We start from the raw sequence: 19,672 nt of genomic DNA on the forward strand, positions 1-19,672 counted from the left end.
CCCCAACCACGATTTTTCTTGTGTTTGAAGCCGCCGTAGATCACGTTGTTACACCCAGGCGCAGCAGCCAATAGATTGTGTGTTCAACGAGCGTTGTGAGGTCCACATATCTGTCCTGGGGTCGATATGCAGCACAATTGTAAATAATGCGGTGTGCAGTCTGAGAATCTGAACCGCATGCACAAGATGGTGAGTCGGCGAGACCCCATTGGAACATTGCTGTTGAAATGGCTCACTGCAGTCCGCAGGCAATTGAGCTTCAGCAATTAAATGCATGAATTCAAAAGGGCCTTTTTAAATTTAACTTGTTGGACATTATCGACTTCTTTCAATGTTTTTCTGAATGATACATGTTAAAACAGCACATTTTTAAGTCTAATAACACACAAAAAACTATCTTGTCAATATTTCCATTCATTTCAAGAAGGCCCCCATCCCCAGCAATCGGGCTTCAACTTTTTCATAGCTTTTCCATAGAATCTTCACCGAGTGAAATGTTCAAGCATATTCTTCTTTTTGCTTTATCTAAGCATACAATCATTATCAAAATTACATCACAAAAACAAATCGCCAATGTAATTGTGGGAGTTGGGACCTTCTTGAATTCACGTATTCAATTGTCATCCGAGTTTCAGGAGTGGAAAACTCAATCTTCTGGAGTCCTTGCACTAAAATCTTTAATTAGCTTTAGGTCTAGTTGTATTTAGAGAGTGATTTGCAATACATTTTATTTATAAATGAATAATTTTGCAACATTTATAATGTCCAATCCGTTGCGACCTAAGACTGAAATCTTGTTATAGCAATCTATGCACTGGAATCTTTTATGAAACTGTTAATTAACCGCTGCAACAAACTTTTACAAACCCAGCCAACAAAATCCGTCACTTTTGCATTCAACGATTCAACGTCTGCATACGTTGATGCAAAAATGACTAACTTTGCTTTTTTTGACAACAAATTAAAATACGGACTGACACGAAAACATTTTGTGTGTTTCAGCAGAAGAAATAGTTAATGACCGATTACCAGCTCAGTGGCCGAGTGGTTATCGCCTTCGGCTCCTGTGCTGGTAGATCCTAGATCGATTCCAAGTTCGGTCAAACCGTAGACTTTAACACTTTGCTCCTCAAAGGGAGGCCAGATTTGGCCCCCCCCTCATATTTCCTTTAATTATTTGAAGCACAGTAACGCCATGCACTTGGTTTTTCTTGACTTTTCCTAAAATTGCCAGGCGGATCTGATGATATTAAATTTGATGCTAAAAGTTGTGTAGTTTTCTTGTAAATTCAAGATTTTGGTGAATTTTTGCTATTTCTAGCTAACTTCCAGCAAAGCGTGAAATGGATTACATTGCGATGACAAGCCATAAGCTCATAATTGCTTCGTGCATCGATATGCGCGAGCAGAGAGAAGCATCCTCTTGCTTTCTTTTGTTTGGTTTGACCTCAATAATACAAAGCGCGTTATTTCTTATGCTACAAAGAAAAGCCAGTGATCGCAAAGCTGTTAATTAGAAACAATAATAGCAAGCTTTTTTGCGTTATCAGCTCTACAAAGAAGAATAGCAATCTACGATCAAAATAGTAGGCTATGGAGGCCACAAAATATTCAAAACAGTTGTTTCAAGCAGATAATATTCATTGACGAATAAAAAACGTTACAATAAGAAATCTTCTCTTGGATAAAGACACGAAAACCTGGTTTCGAAATAAACGTTCTATGGAAATGCTCTCATTGACAAAACTTGCAATTGAGGAAATGTATCACTGCAAATGCTTTTGGGAGAAGCCGGAGAAATAGCGTTTTTGCAAACAGTAATTGTGAGATACACTCAAAATTATGAGATAGGCTCCATTTACACGTAGCAGCTAACTCGATGGCGTCCCTTCACTGCTTTATGTCGCCTACTTGTTGTTATGTCCTGTATTTTTGTTTCACAGTGCACTGTGTTTTGTTCCAAAGAGCGCAAAATAAAGATGATAATGCCTCATCTACATTACAAAATATTTTGTAATGTAGGCCTACAAACAAAATGTACAATGTACACAATGTACATTACAAAATATTTTGTACTGTAGACGAGGCATAAATTTAGGCGTCACATAAGACAAACAACAAATCAGCTTTCTTCATCATTGATTCAACATCTGAATACGTTGCGCCAATGTATAAGAGGCCGGCTATTGTGAAGACCCGCCATTTATAAATGATCCGATTATACCAAAAGTGGGACAAACTAGTGGATCAAAGAATGAATAAATAATGCTGAGAAAACTAAATCTAAGTGACGAACAAAACCGATGTCTTCATTTATCTTGGAAAAATGCTGCCTAAACTTATCAACAAAAAATACAGTAAATAACGGCAAGGATCCCGAAAGCAGAATTTGCTCGACTTTGGCATGAATTTAGTCAGACATCTACAGTAATAATTCCACACATACAATAACGGGCTCTCAACTGCTGTAAGATACATAATAATCAACCTGGTTCTGGGCGATTTGTGTAACAGTTTAGGGGAAGACACTACTTGAAATGATGCACCACACAAAAGATTTTCAATGAAGACTGAGTCTAAAAACCGATGTGGATAGTGCTCCACAATAACTTCAAGTTTAGGACAGAAGAGGCACAAAATATCACGATAAAAATAAAGACCTTGTGAGAAATTTTCGAGAATCATAACACGATGCAAATACCATAAACGCTTAGTTTGCATGCTGCTCTAAGCTGGCCGGCAACCACAAAGGTAGACAATAGCCTACAGGCAGTTTATAATTCGATAACAGCGCAATAAACATTATAAATACGTAAACCGACAATTTTCTTTTACAAACGTTTTACGTCTAATAGTAAATTTTCCCCCAACAATTTTTTGTGAAGCACTTGCAAACCACAGTTTTGTAAAATAATTCATCATTATTATTTTTTACTTCTCGGATATTGTAAAACGTCATCAGCAAAATCACAAAAAAAATTTCATTGCTTCAATGTAGTAGGCCTAAGAATTTTTTATAGAATTGTAGCCATGTTGTTTCAACAAAGAAGCCATTTTTTAGCAATATAAAGTTATAGAAAATAATTTGCAATCATGCAAATGGTTGGAAAGAATCTAGGAAGTCTTCTCACAATCTGGCACAAAATGATTATGTTTATTGTATCTCAGTAAAATGTTTTACGACAAACTTTGAAGCTTCGTTATAATCATTTTTATCTTTGAAGTAAAACGTTATTTTTTTTTGGCCAGAAACATAATCACTGCCTTGCTGACGTTGTCGCTTTTACGCGTATTTTTAGTGCTTCAAACAATAAGGACCCAGTCAGCAATCCAGTCCTTTTACATTGATTCAACATTTGCAAACGTTAAATTTATGTAGATTTGCTGACTGTGGGTTATTTCACATTTCCTTTGTTTACGCATGTTCCTCAATTCGCTGTTGCATTATTTCGACGCTGGCTGACTAAAAATGTATTTTCAAATTGATTGACACAATCTTCAATAAAAAGTGAGCTTCGAACTTAGCTTTGTTGATGTAAATGCTGTATTTTTTGTGGATGTAATTTATGAGTCATGTTTATAAACACCCGTAAGCGAAATGACTTATGATGTGGCCTGCGTGATGCGACTTGACACAAATCCACAATTTCAAAAGCACCTAATTTGAACTTAGAAATTTCAGATTATTTCAACAACTTGTTCAATTGTCTTCTCTCTACTAAAAATATTCATACTACAAACTCAATTGTAGACCTAAAATACACAAACGAAGATGTAAACAGCTATTCAAGCAGGCTAAGGTGTTACTTATGAGAAATTTGGTTCCATACAACTAGAAGCTAGCCATGAGTTTCGGAATGCATTAGTTTAGGATAAAAATGTAAGACAAACGCAGTTTTGTTTTTTTCAAATTCGTGTAACAATATTACTCTGATTGTAACTATTTTAGAATCAGTGAGTAGTTTACAATAAGATTTGCTCGCAAGTCGTAAATTCTAATCAATGCAATGATTCGGCACACCGCACACACACTTCGTGCGTTCGATCGTGCTCTTTGTTATTTAGAAGTTTGCATGAAATCGGATTAGCACGGTTAATTAAAGGCGGCAAGTTAAATCAAAATTGTCGTTTTTGGGTACCTTTGCAAAAATTGAAATATCAAGTTTAACATATAAAATTTTAAAATAATGAGTTTTCAAACTTATAGACAAATGATTTGCTTTCACACCAGTGCAACTTCTGTTGAAATAGCATCAGCGGATAACTCGTAACAGCTGATTGAATTTGATCCAAAAACGGCCCCCCCTTGAGCAGTTAACTTCCAAAAAAACGTTGAAAAGCAAAGGGTTAAAAATGGCACCAATTGTGTTATTGGTTGCACAAGCCACAACGCAGCGAGAATAGGACGAGTAGCAATAATGTGATGACCTCGTAAACCTGATATAAATTAAACATGAGTCTTGTCGCTGAAAGACCTTGTAGCCTACCAGTTGTAGAGCGACAATAAATAAAACCATAACATCATTAAAGACCAATCAATCAATTGAAGGTTTAATAGCACAGAGAACAAAATTTAGAGCAGGGGTGGGAAACCTTTTTAGTATTGCGGGCCACATAAAATGAGAAATAACACAGGCGGGCCACTAAAATTTCGAAATTTTATTTACAGATGAAAAATGCAGCGAAGTAGACAATGATTTATTTCACTTTCACAGCTAGTGGGATGGCTGAAAGTTTTTATTTTTTGGTGAGTCGTGTGATGTCTGCTGACACGGAAGATGTTGCAACTCTTAACTGCATCTCCACGTTTTTATCAGTCAGTCTGGAGCGAAGTCGACTTTTTGTTAGATTCAATTTGAAAAAAAAAAACTGTTTGCAACGGTAGGTGCTTCCAAACAGAGACACATATTTCAAAGCATGTTTCCGCATGACTGGAAAATCATCAGCATTTATGTAGCGTTGATAAAAGTTGAGCAGTTGGATGTTTTGGTACATCGCTTTCAACGTACCGTCACTCTGGAGCTCTACTATTTCATGTTGGAAGTTACTAGGAACATCAGTTGCAACCACATTGAAAGGAGAGGAGATATTCAATATATTTGGGGTAAAAAAAATTTGACACGGGCCACATGGAACAGTCACGCGGGCCACATTCGGCCTGCGGGCCGCAAGTTCCCCACCCCTGATCTAGGGTTTTCAGGATATTTTTTACAAGCGTACAGTATAGCCTATTCAGATTAATTTGGTTTGAAGCTTGGTCAGAAAATGTGTTGTAAGAGATTGATGCAGCATAAGCATAACATCCAGCTAGTAGTGGCCTATTTACTGCAGTAAAGTTTTGATTTGATATTTGTGGAATAGAACTTGTTCTTAAAGTGAAAGTCTTTTGCTGTAGAATGGAAATGTAAACGAAAAGTTTTAACAAATTACACAGCAAGCTCACGCTGTGTTATGCGTCCAAACAATACGTCAAGTCAAGTATTTGCTCACCAGTCATCGTAATGTTGAAATAATTTTGCATGCAGATCATGAATTGTCCGCAGAATAGCGTTGACTGCGAGAGAGCGTTTGCTACCAATGCGTGTGAGACGATTTGTTAAACTGCTATTTTGCTTTCTCGTTTTTTCTTGTTTAAAAGTTATTCCAGAAAGATTATTCAAAAGTGAAAGGGCGAGTTACATTGGTTGACTATGAGACTATACGAAAGTGTTCAAAGTCTGCCAAGTACACCGTGTATCGAAATCTAAAATACTATGCAGGGAAGGCATTTGTGTGTTAATTTCGGAAGATTTTTTTTAGAAATTTTAAAATTGTAAACTTGCAAAACCAAACTGTTGAATTAGGTTGCTGTAGCAATTCCATACGCAACAGGAAATATTGTTGTCGTGATGACAAAGGTAAAGAACTGTTGTTCTTGGGAAGGCTAGATCAGCCTATTTACAAGCTATTCACAATCACAAGCTACCTACTTACTTAGAACATTCAGGCAAAAAAGGCACCAACTTACTAAATTATCTTTACATCGTCGTGAGCCACAAGCTGTTCAGTCATTAAGAATCCATACAACGAGTTCCTCTTATTGTAATCACTGCATTTCAAATACTGAGGCTTATGTAAAGTAACTGACCAGAATGACTGACGTCATTTGAATCAACTGAAATTGTTGAAGGTGAATGTAAGATTTTAAACTCAGGCAGCTTTGTAGACTGTTGGAATGTGGGCTAACAGCTATTTTACAGAATATTGTATTTTAGCAGCGTAATGATGCAAAGTGTACTGATAATGAAGACTGCGTTGTTAGATGTTGTATTACACAACTAATGAAACTGCTTTTTTAGAAAAAAAAATGCATATCATTATTAATATTAAAATAAACTGGGCAATAATACAGTCAATTTAATAGCGCAAAAGAAATATTTGCTCTGAAAGCAGTTCAAGCTTCGTAAAAAGTGTTTTATGTGACTACCACAGATTGCCTGCAAAGTATCTTAACTTCATCGAATAATGATTTCATGTTGGAAGAAAAAGCTGTTGCTGACGGGAATGATTTACATGCACGCATGCAGGATATGTGTAAGTACTAATTATTTATGTGAAAACGTGCAACAAAAACTACTGTAGTCTACGTACTTTTAATAAAGTTTAGATAGGCTTCACAGCTTTTGTGTCAACATAAAGGAAGACAAGAAGCGCCCTTGCAGGAACGCCCTTTCACTTCCGTTCGTCGTAGGCTCCCTCGAGAGCAATGCCCAGACGAGCTCTAACGGCCTTGACCGATCCTGCTCGTGGGTAGCAGAAGTGGCTAGAAAAGTAGCCTCCCTTTCAATCGAAGGATCCTCTCGCGTCTGGAAAGCTCGGAACGCCGGGCTCACTCGTGGATGGGCTACGTCTTAGCAAAGACGACTTCAGCAATCAGAATCTTATTCCCCAACAACAAAGGCGTTGCAGTAAGTATCCGAGCGCGCAAGACAGCGAACCGTTTAGACGTTATATGACGTCATAACATTATAATTGTTGCCTCATAAATCCATCACCATTATCAACCTGTCTATAAATCAGTGTCGTTTTATCAATATGCTTCAGTCTCAACAAACACAAACATTCAACAATAAAAAGGAAAGGAATAAAATGCCTCGTGTATATTGCGAATTGGGGCAGGATTAATATCAATTACATAACTTCATTTATCACTGGATCTGTAGCCTTTATGTATTAATCAATCAATTCTTTCGAAATATCACACGCTGTCTTCGCCCTGAAACGCTGTTCTTGCCCGTTCCGATCAACCTTGCTCTGCTTTCAACGCATTGAACAACATGATCCCCTGATCAACTCGATGCAGCCTCCAAAGTTCCACCCTGAATTGTCTTTATGTTTTGCGGTAATGTAGCCTATCTGTGCCTCCTCTTCGATCGCTAGTCTCTTGGACCCAGCTGGGTGAGCCTGCCTCAACGTCAAACTTCAAACAGTCATTTTATACGTTACTAGTAAGAATTTTCCTAAAGTTTATGAAAACGTATTAGATTTTTTATTCTTGAAAGATTGTATCATGTAAGTTATGCTGTATGTAAGTATGCTGTAAGTATGTAAGTATGCTACTTGCATGTAATACTTACTTGCATACTTACTTGCATACTACATGCATGTAAAAATGCTGTAAGTTATATCAAAATTTTTATTTTTTTGTGACTTGTCTCAAAGACATTCTAAACAGATTACTATGTTCTATAGCACGGGATTGATCCTCCTGCTGAGAAACCAAATCGGGAATTAAGTACATCAACAAGCATTACAGTATCATGGCCCAACGTTGTTGATGCAGATTCATATAAAGTCAAAGTCGTTTCGGCTGGTACAGCATTTGATGATTGTAGCGATGCACAAAGTAACAATGCGCACTCACTTGTAAGTATATTTTGTTATTTTTTTCTTATTTCCATGCTTGCCATTCAACTCCCAAGTGGAAATATTCATTGATAAAACTAATCAAGTGCAGACTGACAGCTTCACTTGCAGTTGAATTCATAAATTCATAAATTTATGAAAGACAAAGTCGAAAAGCCATCGTAGATCAGTTCAGTTCAGTTGTTTTTTTATTTCTGACCATCATATCAAAAACAATACACGTCAACATAGCAAAGGTCGAGAAAATAGGCCAGTCCAGCTTAACCACAGCATTAAAAGCAAAAGGTACACACTCCCTATTGTCATAAAATGACGCAAATTTGAGCAAGAATCAACAATTATTTGGGGCAAAGGTTGCTAAATAAATTAAAAAAATTGCAAGTTGTCACAAATACGTAGCCCACTGTAGAATTTAAGTTAGCAGACTAGCAGATGTTTTAATGACAAAATAACAAAATTTTATTAAATTCCGTTTATTTACAACTGTATGATGTTGGTTTGGTCAGTAAAATAACATTAAGTTATCTGGAATCTGTTTAATCGTTTTTATGAAACTGACCAAATCAATACGATGTAATGGCTCGAAAATCCATAAAAACCTTAGTTTTGCTCTAAAATATGCTCATGACTGTCTCATTGCTTCACTTTGCAGCAATAAATAGGATTTTATTTAAAAAAAATAAATGTTTTATTCAGAAAACTTATTCATTAATTATGTTTCCTTCCTTTTTTGCCGTCGCCACAAGCCTGTAATCCAGGGGTTCCCAACCGGAGGTACTCGTACCTCTTGGGGGTACGAGATTAAACATCAAGGGGTACGAAAATCCTTGGGCCACAGAGCAGCTTTTCAAACAGATTTTACAGTACAGTTTTATTTTGGAATTGTAAATGATATTATGCCATTACGATCTTTGCTTAAAAAAAAAATTATCTACAGATAATTTATTGATTGTTAATTAGTAAGCTAAGAAGCCTCACTGTCTCATAGCAATGTGTTTTTTACTTGCTGCTACTAAAAATGAAAAGGGAAACCTTTCTAATTTTCCTTGGCTTGATCAAATTGCGAATTACCCTTTGCTGCAAAATGTCAAAAATGAATTTATTTCCCATTTAAAGATGCTGGTTGATCCTTTCGATGGTTAGGCTACGTTTTTGCTGGTGAATTGAATTATTTCCAGCATATTTCGTGTCATGTTTTTCCCATTATAAATCCATTTCTTTATGATTTAACAAAAGTGTCGGTTGAGGATAATTTGAAGGAGAACATCATCGAAATGAAAAGCTGCCAAAAATTGAAACTGCTATTTGTCAAATCAAAGTTAGAAGATTTTTAGTGTGTTGCTATGAAGCCTTTCCAGGTCTTGCTATGGAAGCCATGACAGTGTCAATACCCTTCTCAACAATATATTACTTTGAAAGTGGCTTTTCGACCATGATGTAGGACTATATCAAGAATAAGTACAGAAATTGTCTGCAACTGGAAGACGATTTACGTGTTGGCTTGAGTAAAATCGAACCACGGCGAGCTATAATAGAGGCCAGCGCAACGTGCACGCACGAGATCTGACTGACGGCCGATATGCTTTATGTAAAAAAACACGATTTTGTCACTTTCCTGGAACGTTATTAATAGTTAGGTGATGTTTCGTCAAAATTTATTAATTATTGTAATTAATATACAAACAATATCACATGGATATAACTTGATCATCATATGTTTTACTGTATTACAAATAGCATTTAGTAATAACAGCAGTTTTAGTAGTTTAGGTAAGCAAATGACAGTGGAATCGCTGCATAATGTTGATAGACCACAATTTCCACGAATCAGTTTTCTGCATTTCCCCTATTGACTTTAAACAGTACGTACTGTAATTCAAAAAATTCAAGTAGCCTACTGGATGCATAAAATATAAAACCATTAACAGTTTAAAAGCACAGAAAAACTTAAACATGGTAGAAATAAAGTACTGAGCATCATACATATCTGCAACTAATTTCCATACAACATTAATAGCAATTTAAACAAAATCATGCTGATCAATAGTTTTCAATTGAATCATGCCTTCACAGTATAATGCAGGTGAGCCGGACGTTGCTCAAACTATATCGTTCGTTAGATCGCGCTGCAAAAGATCTTATGTGTTGGCCTTCTAGACAGATATTACATCCAACTCTCCTATACAATCAGAAAATACAGTGAGATTAGAGCAGTAGAAACTAGTAAACAAAAATATGCCTGCTGGTATTTTTATCCAAGAATAGTTTTGAGTTTAGACAATAGACATATACACAAAACAATAAGCATGTAAGCAGTTCTGGCCACATCAAAATGAGTCAGTGTTCACCCTCTGAATCTGATATTGTATGGTTATCTCTGAGTCATCAGTTGATGGAGGGAGAGGCACCTGGTGTTGGTTGATCAGGATCAGCGTTGGTCTCTGTAGTTCATACCATTGATAGTGCGATGTTCTTCTGCCATATAGTCACTTATAAATGGTGAAATTCTGTTTTCATATTCATCTGACAGACAGAGCTATACTTCAAAACTTTAAGCTCAACTCTTCAAATATCAACAGTCAATAAATTAATCAATGAAGCCAGTCTGCCTAGCCCTAGAGTGACTGCCTAAAATGCAAAAACAACAAGGTTAAACAAAATATAAAGCTGTAATTTTACAAAATGAACGAGTAGAAGAGAAAGTCAAATGAGTCACAATTATATTGTGATTTACTACAATAGAACTATAGAAGTGGTTAATTGTAGATGGTGAATGATTACTATTGATAAATGCAGCCATATAACGAAGTAGAAAATACTTACTAAATAAATACAGTAGAAATGTTGTTTAAAAACATTAAAAGTTGCATGGAAAGTAAAAGCTTACCTGGAAAAATATACAAATAAACTACCAGGCATTTTTATAACATCAGATCAGCTAAATAAAGATTCAAAGAAAGATTATGCCTTTAGCTATCAGCATGTATAGACTATATTCTACGAAAGTTTTAGCACTTTCAATGCACTTTCTTTTGAGCATCTGGGAGACTGCAACAGGGCATAGTTCTTTAAAAATACATTAGCCAATGTGCGACAATGAGACAATGTCATGAAAAAGCAATGTCGTTCAGATATGGATAGAAAGTTACAGGAAATAAATTTTCGACACATTTCGCCAACAACACTTGTAAAAAAGATGTAACAAAATACACCCCTCTGTACAACACTATCCTTAGGACGTGTCAGACCACCTCGATTTAATTTATCAACATATGAACCAAATCTTTCATAATAGAAGTATGTGTCTTCTGCAATTGCACATCCATTCTTCAACTCAACATACCCAGCAATATAAACCATTGCAATTAAAACCTCTTCTGAGACTTTCCCTTCCAAAGCACATAAGCTATCCAAAATTTCAAGCTCACTTTCTACAAGATCACGATTACAAGCGGCACAAGCATGACCTTCGGCAACATCAAACTTTAAATCTAATTGCAGTGAGAGCTTCGCATGTTGAATTCTTACCTTTTCCAAAACTGACTGAGCAGTAATGAAATAGGTACCTCCAGACCCTTGTCGAAGTTTATTGAAGCACTTTTCTAATGGGTCTGTTGTAAACCAGCCAAAGATTACAAAATCATTTCCACATGAAAGTAAATAATTTGCTAGATCTACAAAACCATGGCATATATGATCCAAGAAGTTGGCAGTATCTGCCGTTAACTGACGAATTCTGACTGAGCCAGTTTTCTTCATTTTTTCTGCCATGCTTGCAACATCTAGCAAAAACTGTAGCCTTGGGTCATCGGGTGACCGAATCACTGCCCTAGTTGGATCGTTACATCTCACATCAGTACCAAGTCTTCTGACATTAAGAATCTTCCATAATTTAATGAAAATTTTGATAAAATTTGCTGTACCTGCAACAGGAAGATGTTTCAGTTTCGGATGAGTTTGTAAAGCGGCGACAGTTTCATCACAAAACACCTTCAGACAGGTTGACACCTTTTGCCTCTCAATTGGTTTTGGAGAAACAGCCACATTTGTTAACTTCGAAAGCTTCAGTAGATGATTTGTTTCCATTTCATGTAACCGCTTTAGATCACTCCACTTTGCAACCTGACGCTTACCATCAAATTCAAATTCCAGCTCGCCACACTTTTCAGTGAGCCAGTTATTTCGAATACATTTCATAACATGAACATAATCATACAGCAAAAATGTTCCTTCATCTTTGAGCCATGGTTTCCCCTTAACCGTGTTAAGTTTCCTAAAACATTTTTGGTTGGTTTGATGCCCATCTGCAATAATTGCTAAAATGTTTCCACCAGACTGATTGATACATTGCAAAATAGGTTCACTTTGACTGATTAAAAAATCTGATGTCAAATTACTCACTGGTAGAACTTTTGCCAGGAACTCCGGACCACCAAACAAGCACTTTACCATCATCCCCAAAACAGTTTTTGCTAAGCATTCTGGATGATCTGCAGCTTTGCCGAATAGTGTGCCACCATGGTATGTGATCATAGATTTAATATATACTTCATCCCACAACAAAACACAGTTACGTTGACGCGCAGGTAAACCATCTAAAACATTTTTTAAGAAAGCCAAATCAGTTATGTTATCCACTTTCGAAGTAATACGTTTCAGTGTACTAACACTCGGGAGCTTGTAATCTTCACGAAATCGGTTGTATAATGATCTTGACAATGCGAAATATTCAAATGCTCTAGTGACTGAATCTGGTGAATAAATAGCTTCCCCAACTTTCTCTTTTCCCATGGCACTCAGTTGCTCAAAAATGATTTGGGTTTTGTGGTTTTGCTCTTTATGTTTTAAAAATCGAATAATTTCATTAAGAGTAGACCAACGATTGCAAGAAGTGACTCTGTTTGCTGAAAGTGTGTTAACCGTACATGAGGATCCACAGTGAAATGATTCATAGGTTAAATCACTTTTTATTTTGATTATGAAATGTGGTACACCTTGCGTCATTTTTTTTGACTGAATAATTTTACTTTCATCATCACTGTACACAAATAATTCTGAATCATGTAACTTCTTCTCAACCTCATTCAATGTAAGCATATCAGCCTTTTCAAACTCTGCGATCTCATCTGGCAAAACACTTCGAACACTGACAGAAGATTGTATTGTTTTTCTGCATTTGGGAGGAGGTGAGGACAAACAGCTTCTTGGAATATTGGGAAAGACACTTGGGGGTTCACTGGGGCGCAGTTTTCCACGACAAGCAACCATCTTGCAATCATCTGGCCAATGTTTGCGACAAATCGCTGTGTGTTTCGTTACTACTAAATTTGAACGCGGTATCATGGCTATCCATTTCTTTCTGTCTTCCTCATCCTGTGGTAACTTATATATGGACACAACAATCCCAGTAGACTTATAATTTGAATTGCAGTTTGGTACGCAACACTTTAAAGGCATTTTTTAAAACAGAGGAATTATCTTTCATGCAAATTAATCAGATTAGTAAATCTAAATAATATCAAACCATGCATGTTAACTACTTTCTACTGACATGCAGATCATGAATTCTCAAGATGTATGTATTGCAAAAATTAAAACATCTCGAGAAATAAATCAAAGCATAACAAATAAAGATCCCCCATCATGCATGTATTAAATGAAGATGCTACAAAACTAAACAGTTGTTGAAACTGGGCAGTCAATCTATTAAAAATTGTTGTACTACCAGTATAGCCTATTGAAAGTTACTATTTAAGTTAGTTAAGATTTGTTAGAACTCTATACAGTAAGTACGGTAATCCACACAAATTAATAACATTACATTCTACAAAGATTAGCTTTGGTACTGGTATTTAAGAAAATAAATGTAATATCAGTGAAATACTTTTTTGTGAATATTGATATGTTATCTATAAGAAAATGGTGAGTGGACAGAAGACATGTTGCTGGCAAGCAAAAAAATACGGTACATGAAGATTTGTAATATAAAGTACAGGTAAACATTTAGTATCAACATTCAAAATTGACTGAAGCTGTTAAACTAACTTACCAGTAGTGAGTAACATTGCATACAACTGAACATATAAATGGAGATTTATTAAATAGGCCTACTCTATTTGCTAACTTTAATAAACCTGGAAGAAATACAATTTTCTGCCTACTTTACCCACAACATGCTACAAGGAAACTGGGCAGAAACTTATTATTAAAGAAAACATAGATTGGTAATGGCAGTTTGTTGTGAATTTTCTGTGTAACCAATGACTTCATGAACAGATAAAAGCTCCTTGAAACAAAAACATTGTAGCTTATACCTAATTTTGTTAAACTAAGCTGCATAACTGTAACTGCTTCAGCTTTTCATAAAGTTTGTAACTAAACTTCTACTTTCTGGCAAAGATGCATAGTTAGTGAACAAGTTAAGGAAAATATAAAAAATAAGTTCAGTAAAACTAGAACCTTAGCATAAAGTATAGACTATAGATGAAACATCTTCCTCACAACTGATTAAGTTAAGAATAGGCCGTCAGTCACGTTTGAAGTACGCGCGATGACCTGGCCTCTACTAGAGGGCGCCATGAATCGAACTATCGTTTGAGCAAATTTTATCAATGAAGCAGCAACAAATATCTGAGAAGTGACAAACAAAATAACTGACATTTAATTTTTTTGGTAATTTTTGCATTTTTGTGTGAAATATCGGTTTAACGTTTGAGCTATAAAAGCAATTTAATTTAGCAACATATAGCCTGTGACCTGAAAAATCCAATCAGAATTTTTGGGGTACGAAGAATGCTCTGCCCTGACAAAGGGGTACGAGCAGCAAAAAAAGTTGGGAACCCCTGTGTAATCCTTGAATTTGTCCACAACATCCACTGGATAGCTACTCAACTATCTAAACTAAGTGCATCATGTTTAATAAAATGAGCAACAACATCGAGTTACTTCGCACAGTTGCATGAAGAAGTTCACCAAGATTCAAATAATTTGATGCTTTGTGAGTGCCCAGATAAGCGTGATACTGTGTGTAAATAAACAAAATTAGGCATTTAAAACAACTATGTTGTGTTGATTTGGGCATTTTCATAAAAGGTTTGCTCAGATGCAGAATTACTTTGTATTTTCTTTTCAACAGAAATACTGTAATATGTTATGCAATTTGTAATTTTTGAAATGTAATTTAAGGCCTTTTGTTTAGCAACGTCAGCCCACATAATTGTAGACTTTTGTTCAAATTAGCAATCCTTTTTACAACATGAGAGGCAGTTTTCCTTCTGGCTCGTACGCCTATGACAGATCTATAGCATAGAATCTACATCGCATATACAGTATGTTCAATAAAATGGGCACATAGTGTTGTTTTGGGCAGTTACATTAACGGATTGATTGGATTCAAATGATTTGGTAATCTGTGGTTACGAAGATCAGCACGATACGTTTGCATAAATTACAAAAGGTTTTGACCCAGTAACCTGCGGCTACGATCTCAACACACAGCTCCATGTCGTAAGGGCATCTTTTGTGCTCAGCTTGTATTGAGTTTGTTTTTTGTCTTGTACCTTCGTTTACAGGCTAAGAATTTGTTATTATTGTTATTTTGTGTCATATTTTTCCCATCCCTATCTTTTCTTACTTATAAATTTTTGCAACAAAGTTGTCCTGACAGCTCCCACGCAGATTCTATTAGTTTGTTTAGCTTGTTAGGTTTGATTAAATTATAACATTTTGTCATGCAATTGTAGGCTATATTCATAGAATAAAAGATACAACTATGTTGAAGATTACAAGCAGTGCCTCTTCTGCAACTACTTCTTAAAGAAGAGATTATAATAATTTTAAACAAACCAATCCAACCATAGTTTTAGTAAGCGACGCTGCAAATAAAGCGATGTTTGATTTGAATTCTTTCCAATGGGGTCAGAATTCAGATACATCTCGGCATGGTTGACGTAGCAACTTGAAAAGGAATAAAGGAAGGTCTATCGTTTGTAATTTGTGTTGTCTAATGACGACTGTGCTAGTCAGCTTTGGAAATATTGTTTGCAGTTCCTAGCATAGATAGCTTTTTATCAATCGTAACTTTCATACTGTAATACACGTGACGTTGCACCACACAAGCCAACAACGTTATTTTGTATCTGCGGATATTTTAATGTCAATGAAATAAATTACATCAGGTACGAATATATTTATTTGTTTTGAAGCTTTTTTAACTATTCATGTATTGATACATATCAGAAAATTTTAGTCCCATTTAATTTTTCAGTATACAATCACTTCACTTTCACCACGGACTGAGTACGACGTCGCGGTTTGTTCAAATCAAGGAGGCAGTTCAAGTATGCCATCAACAAAGCTAACACAAGTAGTGACAGGTAAAATTTAATGTTCCTTGCAAAAAGTAACAAAAACACACACTTAGGTGATTTTATGCATTTTCAGTGGAGGCAATAACTAGAGTCAATTGATTAAACCAGACCCTCAGTAAAACTGTAGTGTTCTGCACGAACTAACATTTGTGTAAACCTAGATCGCAGGTTGAACTTTTGAATATGATTTCGCATCCTTATTAGTTAATTGTATTGTTTTAAAGACAACAAAAAAGCAATATTGCATGCCAAAGGATGTTTAAGTATGCAAGTATGTTTAAGTTAGTTTTGTCGTTCTACATTATAAGAATAAGAGCACTTGCGATTGCAATAAAATAATAATTGATTTGATTATGACGTTTAGTACAATAGAATGTTTTCAAGCGAGCTTTAATTTTAATTAAATTTTTGTTTTTTTTATACAAACATAGAAAAACGAATTTCTCGGCAGCCGATTGTAGCAAGAATTGATAAATACCGTGTTTCGCTCATGAGGCTGCCGAGTGATTCTATCGCCGTGAATTCTTGCTACAATCGGCTGCCGAGAAACAAATAGTTGATTGGATGGTCTAAATGGCTGGCGTGAAAGCTACACCGTCATGGTTAGCGAAGCACAATTGCTCGCGGTACTGGTGAGTGCTCAGCCTTGTACTGATAGCCAGGAAGAACGCTCCCTTTGCAATTATTGATGTTGCAAGCGCAAGTTTTGGCAGGATATGAATACATTAGCAAAGCGTACCGATAACTTAGACACCAGGCCATGCAATACTTTGTACTTAAATAACAAAAATGACTATAATGTGAAGAACAAAGTTTGAGGTTAATAAAACAATTATTACGCTAAAGGTTTAACTATACAGCAGGAAGCAGCTGACTCTATGACTGATATAGTCTTTCGCTGCTTCCTGTCTGTTGTGGTATTTAGATAGCTATGGGACTATTTTATTCGTATTGTGTATAATTGTACCGTACTATTGTCGCAACAGACAAAATGAAAGGTTTCTCTCTCTATACTGTAGTTTTGTATGGTAATATCAAATCACTGCAATTAATTGGCACTCGCAGCGGGTATAATGCTTAGGCAAGCACAAGCAGCTGCATAGACAGTAGCTACCCAGTACAGCACTAATATAACATGGAGCTAAATACAATAACAATTGATGTTGTCTAACACTTGATAACAAAAACAAAATAATAAAACAAAATTATATCCTAATATCTAATGAGAAAACTCTGGTTATTGTAATTAGTTTGCTAATATACATGGCAGTCTAATGTATATGTGCTATGGCATAAAGCAGGTCTTATTTAAAACACCCTGGTAGAGTATGGCAAATAAATTAAACAAAAATCTTCAACAATTCACACAACCGTCTACTATTGTAAATGTAATCACTGTTAAACATGAGAGAATTAGCTACTTTTAGCTTTTTGAAGAAAAGCTAAGCAAAATAAAAATATAAAAGGAAGAACCAGTGAACCACAGCAGACTACCAAACATAAACATACTTTTTGGCAAAAAATTTTAAAGCTCTTAGCATATGTTTTTTGGAAGATCTGGCAAATACAATTTGTTATGATTTTTTCAAAATATGTTTACAATATGCAACACTGTTTCTTTTGAACATCTGCTTATCCATAATGGTAGCCACTCACTAGAATGACACCGCCAACCAATCATAAGCTACATTTTCACTGACGTGAAAAAGGGTGCAAAAAGAAGAAGATACAAAGCAAATCAAGTGATAAATTTTTGTCAGTTTATTGGCTTAGGGGTTAGGGCTAGAAAGTAGTATTTTCATTGACGCGGGTTCGATTCCCACCACTGCTATTGCTCTTTTTTCTCTGTATTTCCAAATAAAGTTCAAAACAAGGGTTAACTCTCTGGCTGAGAGTTAGCAGGGTCACAATTAGACGGTAGCCTATTATAACATGTTCTGATTGATTGGCGGTTGCATTGTAGTCATTTGCAGTGGCAGAATTTGTTCTTGTTGAAATGGCTACCATCTATAGTAGCTTATTATGGTGTGATAATATTCAAGTGAACTATTTTAATCTCACAGGTCCGGCAATTTGGCAATTTAAACCAGCCACCCAGTATTTTGTTGAAGCTTTGTCGATTAAACCTAATCATATTTAAAAAAATGCTTTTTTCTTGTTGCAAATCTTTTTAAAAGCTGCAATAAAAACTTCTTTCTTGAATAATAATAGTTCCTAAATTGGCAATATCTACGGCAATACAAAAACGTATACACCTCCAAATATATGAGGATTTGTCCCAGGGATATCTAAAGAAGGGGATACGAAGGCTCGAAGCGATTGCCTTATTCTCATGACACTAGAAGGGCGGTAGTTGGTACCGCGTTAAACATGCGTTTCTTTTTAAAATTGCAGAAAGTTTTTTTGTGCAGCTGGTACACTCAGTTACACAAGACAGTTAGCAAGTGTTATGTAGAACATATTTAAAGAATACTTGTTTGAAAAGACAGTTGAAAGGTTACCAGTTTAGCTGTTTTTTTGACAAAACCTTTGCAGTTGGCTAGGTGTAAAGCAAGTATATGGGTAGTTTAATTAACAAGTAATTATGAGCATTCATTGAATATCCATACCTGGTGGTAATAGTGCAATGCAGGTTGTCATAACAAAGTTTATTAAATTACTATAGGTGCCAGTTGTTATTTTACCATAAACAGACATTATTTAAGATTAATAGAAGCCCTTCTATTGTCAGACGTAATAAAAGCCTTCATACCCCCTTCTCTAGATATCCCTGATTTGTCCAAACAAGTAGTTTCTCATTCATTTCGTCCCTTCCTGGTGGCGAGGGTTGAATTGAATACGATGCGTCATCATTCATGGCCATGACTCATTTGCAGTTACGACAGGATTTGTATAAGTTAGTTTTGACCATTGGAAATGTTTGATTTCTACATCATCGTTCATCTACCTTCACTAATTTGCCTACTTTATTAATAGTGGCCTCTTCCGCGAAGTTTATGTCGTTTGTCTGTTACCTCTGTGCTCTATCAAACCGTTTATTCATTAATTGTAATGTTGTCCAAGCTGTGGCATTGTACAATAGGATTGACCCGTGACGTAGCCAGGAATGAAAATTTGCGAGACCAATCGAACACTTTGAGGGGACGATTGGTGTCTTTTTAAAGTTATTTTTATTGTCTTTTTAAGTTATTTTTAAGGTTAAAATGTAAGTCTATTAAAAACATACCTAACGAATGTTGTCTGCAGGTAAATTGGATAAACACAGCTGACGCCATGTATAATATTATACTGTAGATCTGTAATTATTGATTATGACAAAATATGAAATGATAAGCCTCTTGTACATCTTCATAATATTACATACATAAAATTGTTGGTCTTTTTGAACCTCCATATAA

General features: G+C 35.7%; 1 protein-coding gene across 1 annotated transcript in view; it reads left to right on the forward strand.

Moving 5' to 3' along the window:
- The first annotated feature begins 6,466 nt into the window (after nt 1–6,466).
- Nucleotides 6,467–19,672, forward strand: part of LOC145786242 (tyrosine-protein phosphatase Lar-like) — a 38,717-nt gene continuing 25,511 nt past the window's right edge. Inside the window, exons 1-3 of the mRNA XM_082597883.1 lie at nt 6,467–6,573; nt 7,732–7,905; nt 16,172–16,280. Of these exons, the coding sequence (XP_082454009.1) occupies nt 6,505–6,573; nt 7,732–7,905; nt 16,172–16,280 (352 nt within the window). The 5' untranslated portion in view covers nt 6,467–6,504. The remainder of the gene's footprint in view (nt 6,574–7,731; nt 7,906–16,171; nt 16,281–19,672) is intronic.

This window comes from Aplidium turbinatum, chromosome 17 (genome assembly GCF_918807975.1).
Source record: "Aplidium turbinatum chromosome 17, kaAplTurb1.1, whole genome shotgun sequence".
NCBI lineage: Eukaryota > Metazoa > Chordata > Ascidiacea > Aplousobranchia > Polyclinidae > Aplidium > Aplidium turbinatum.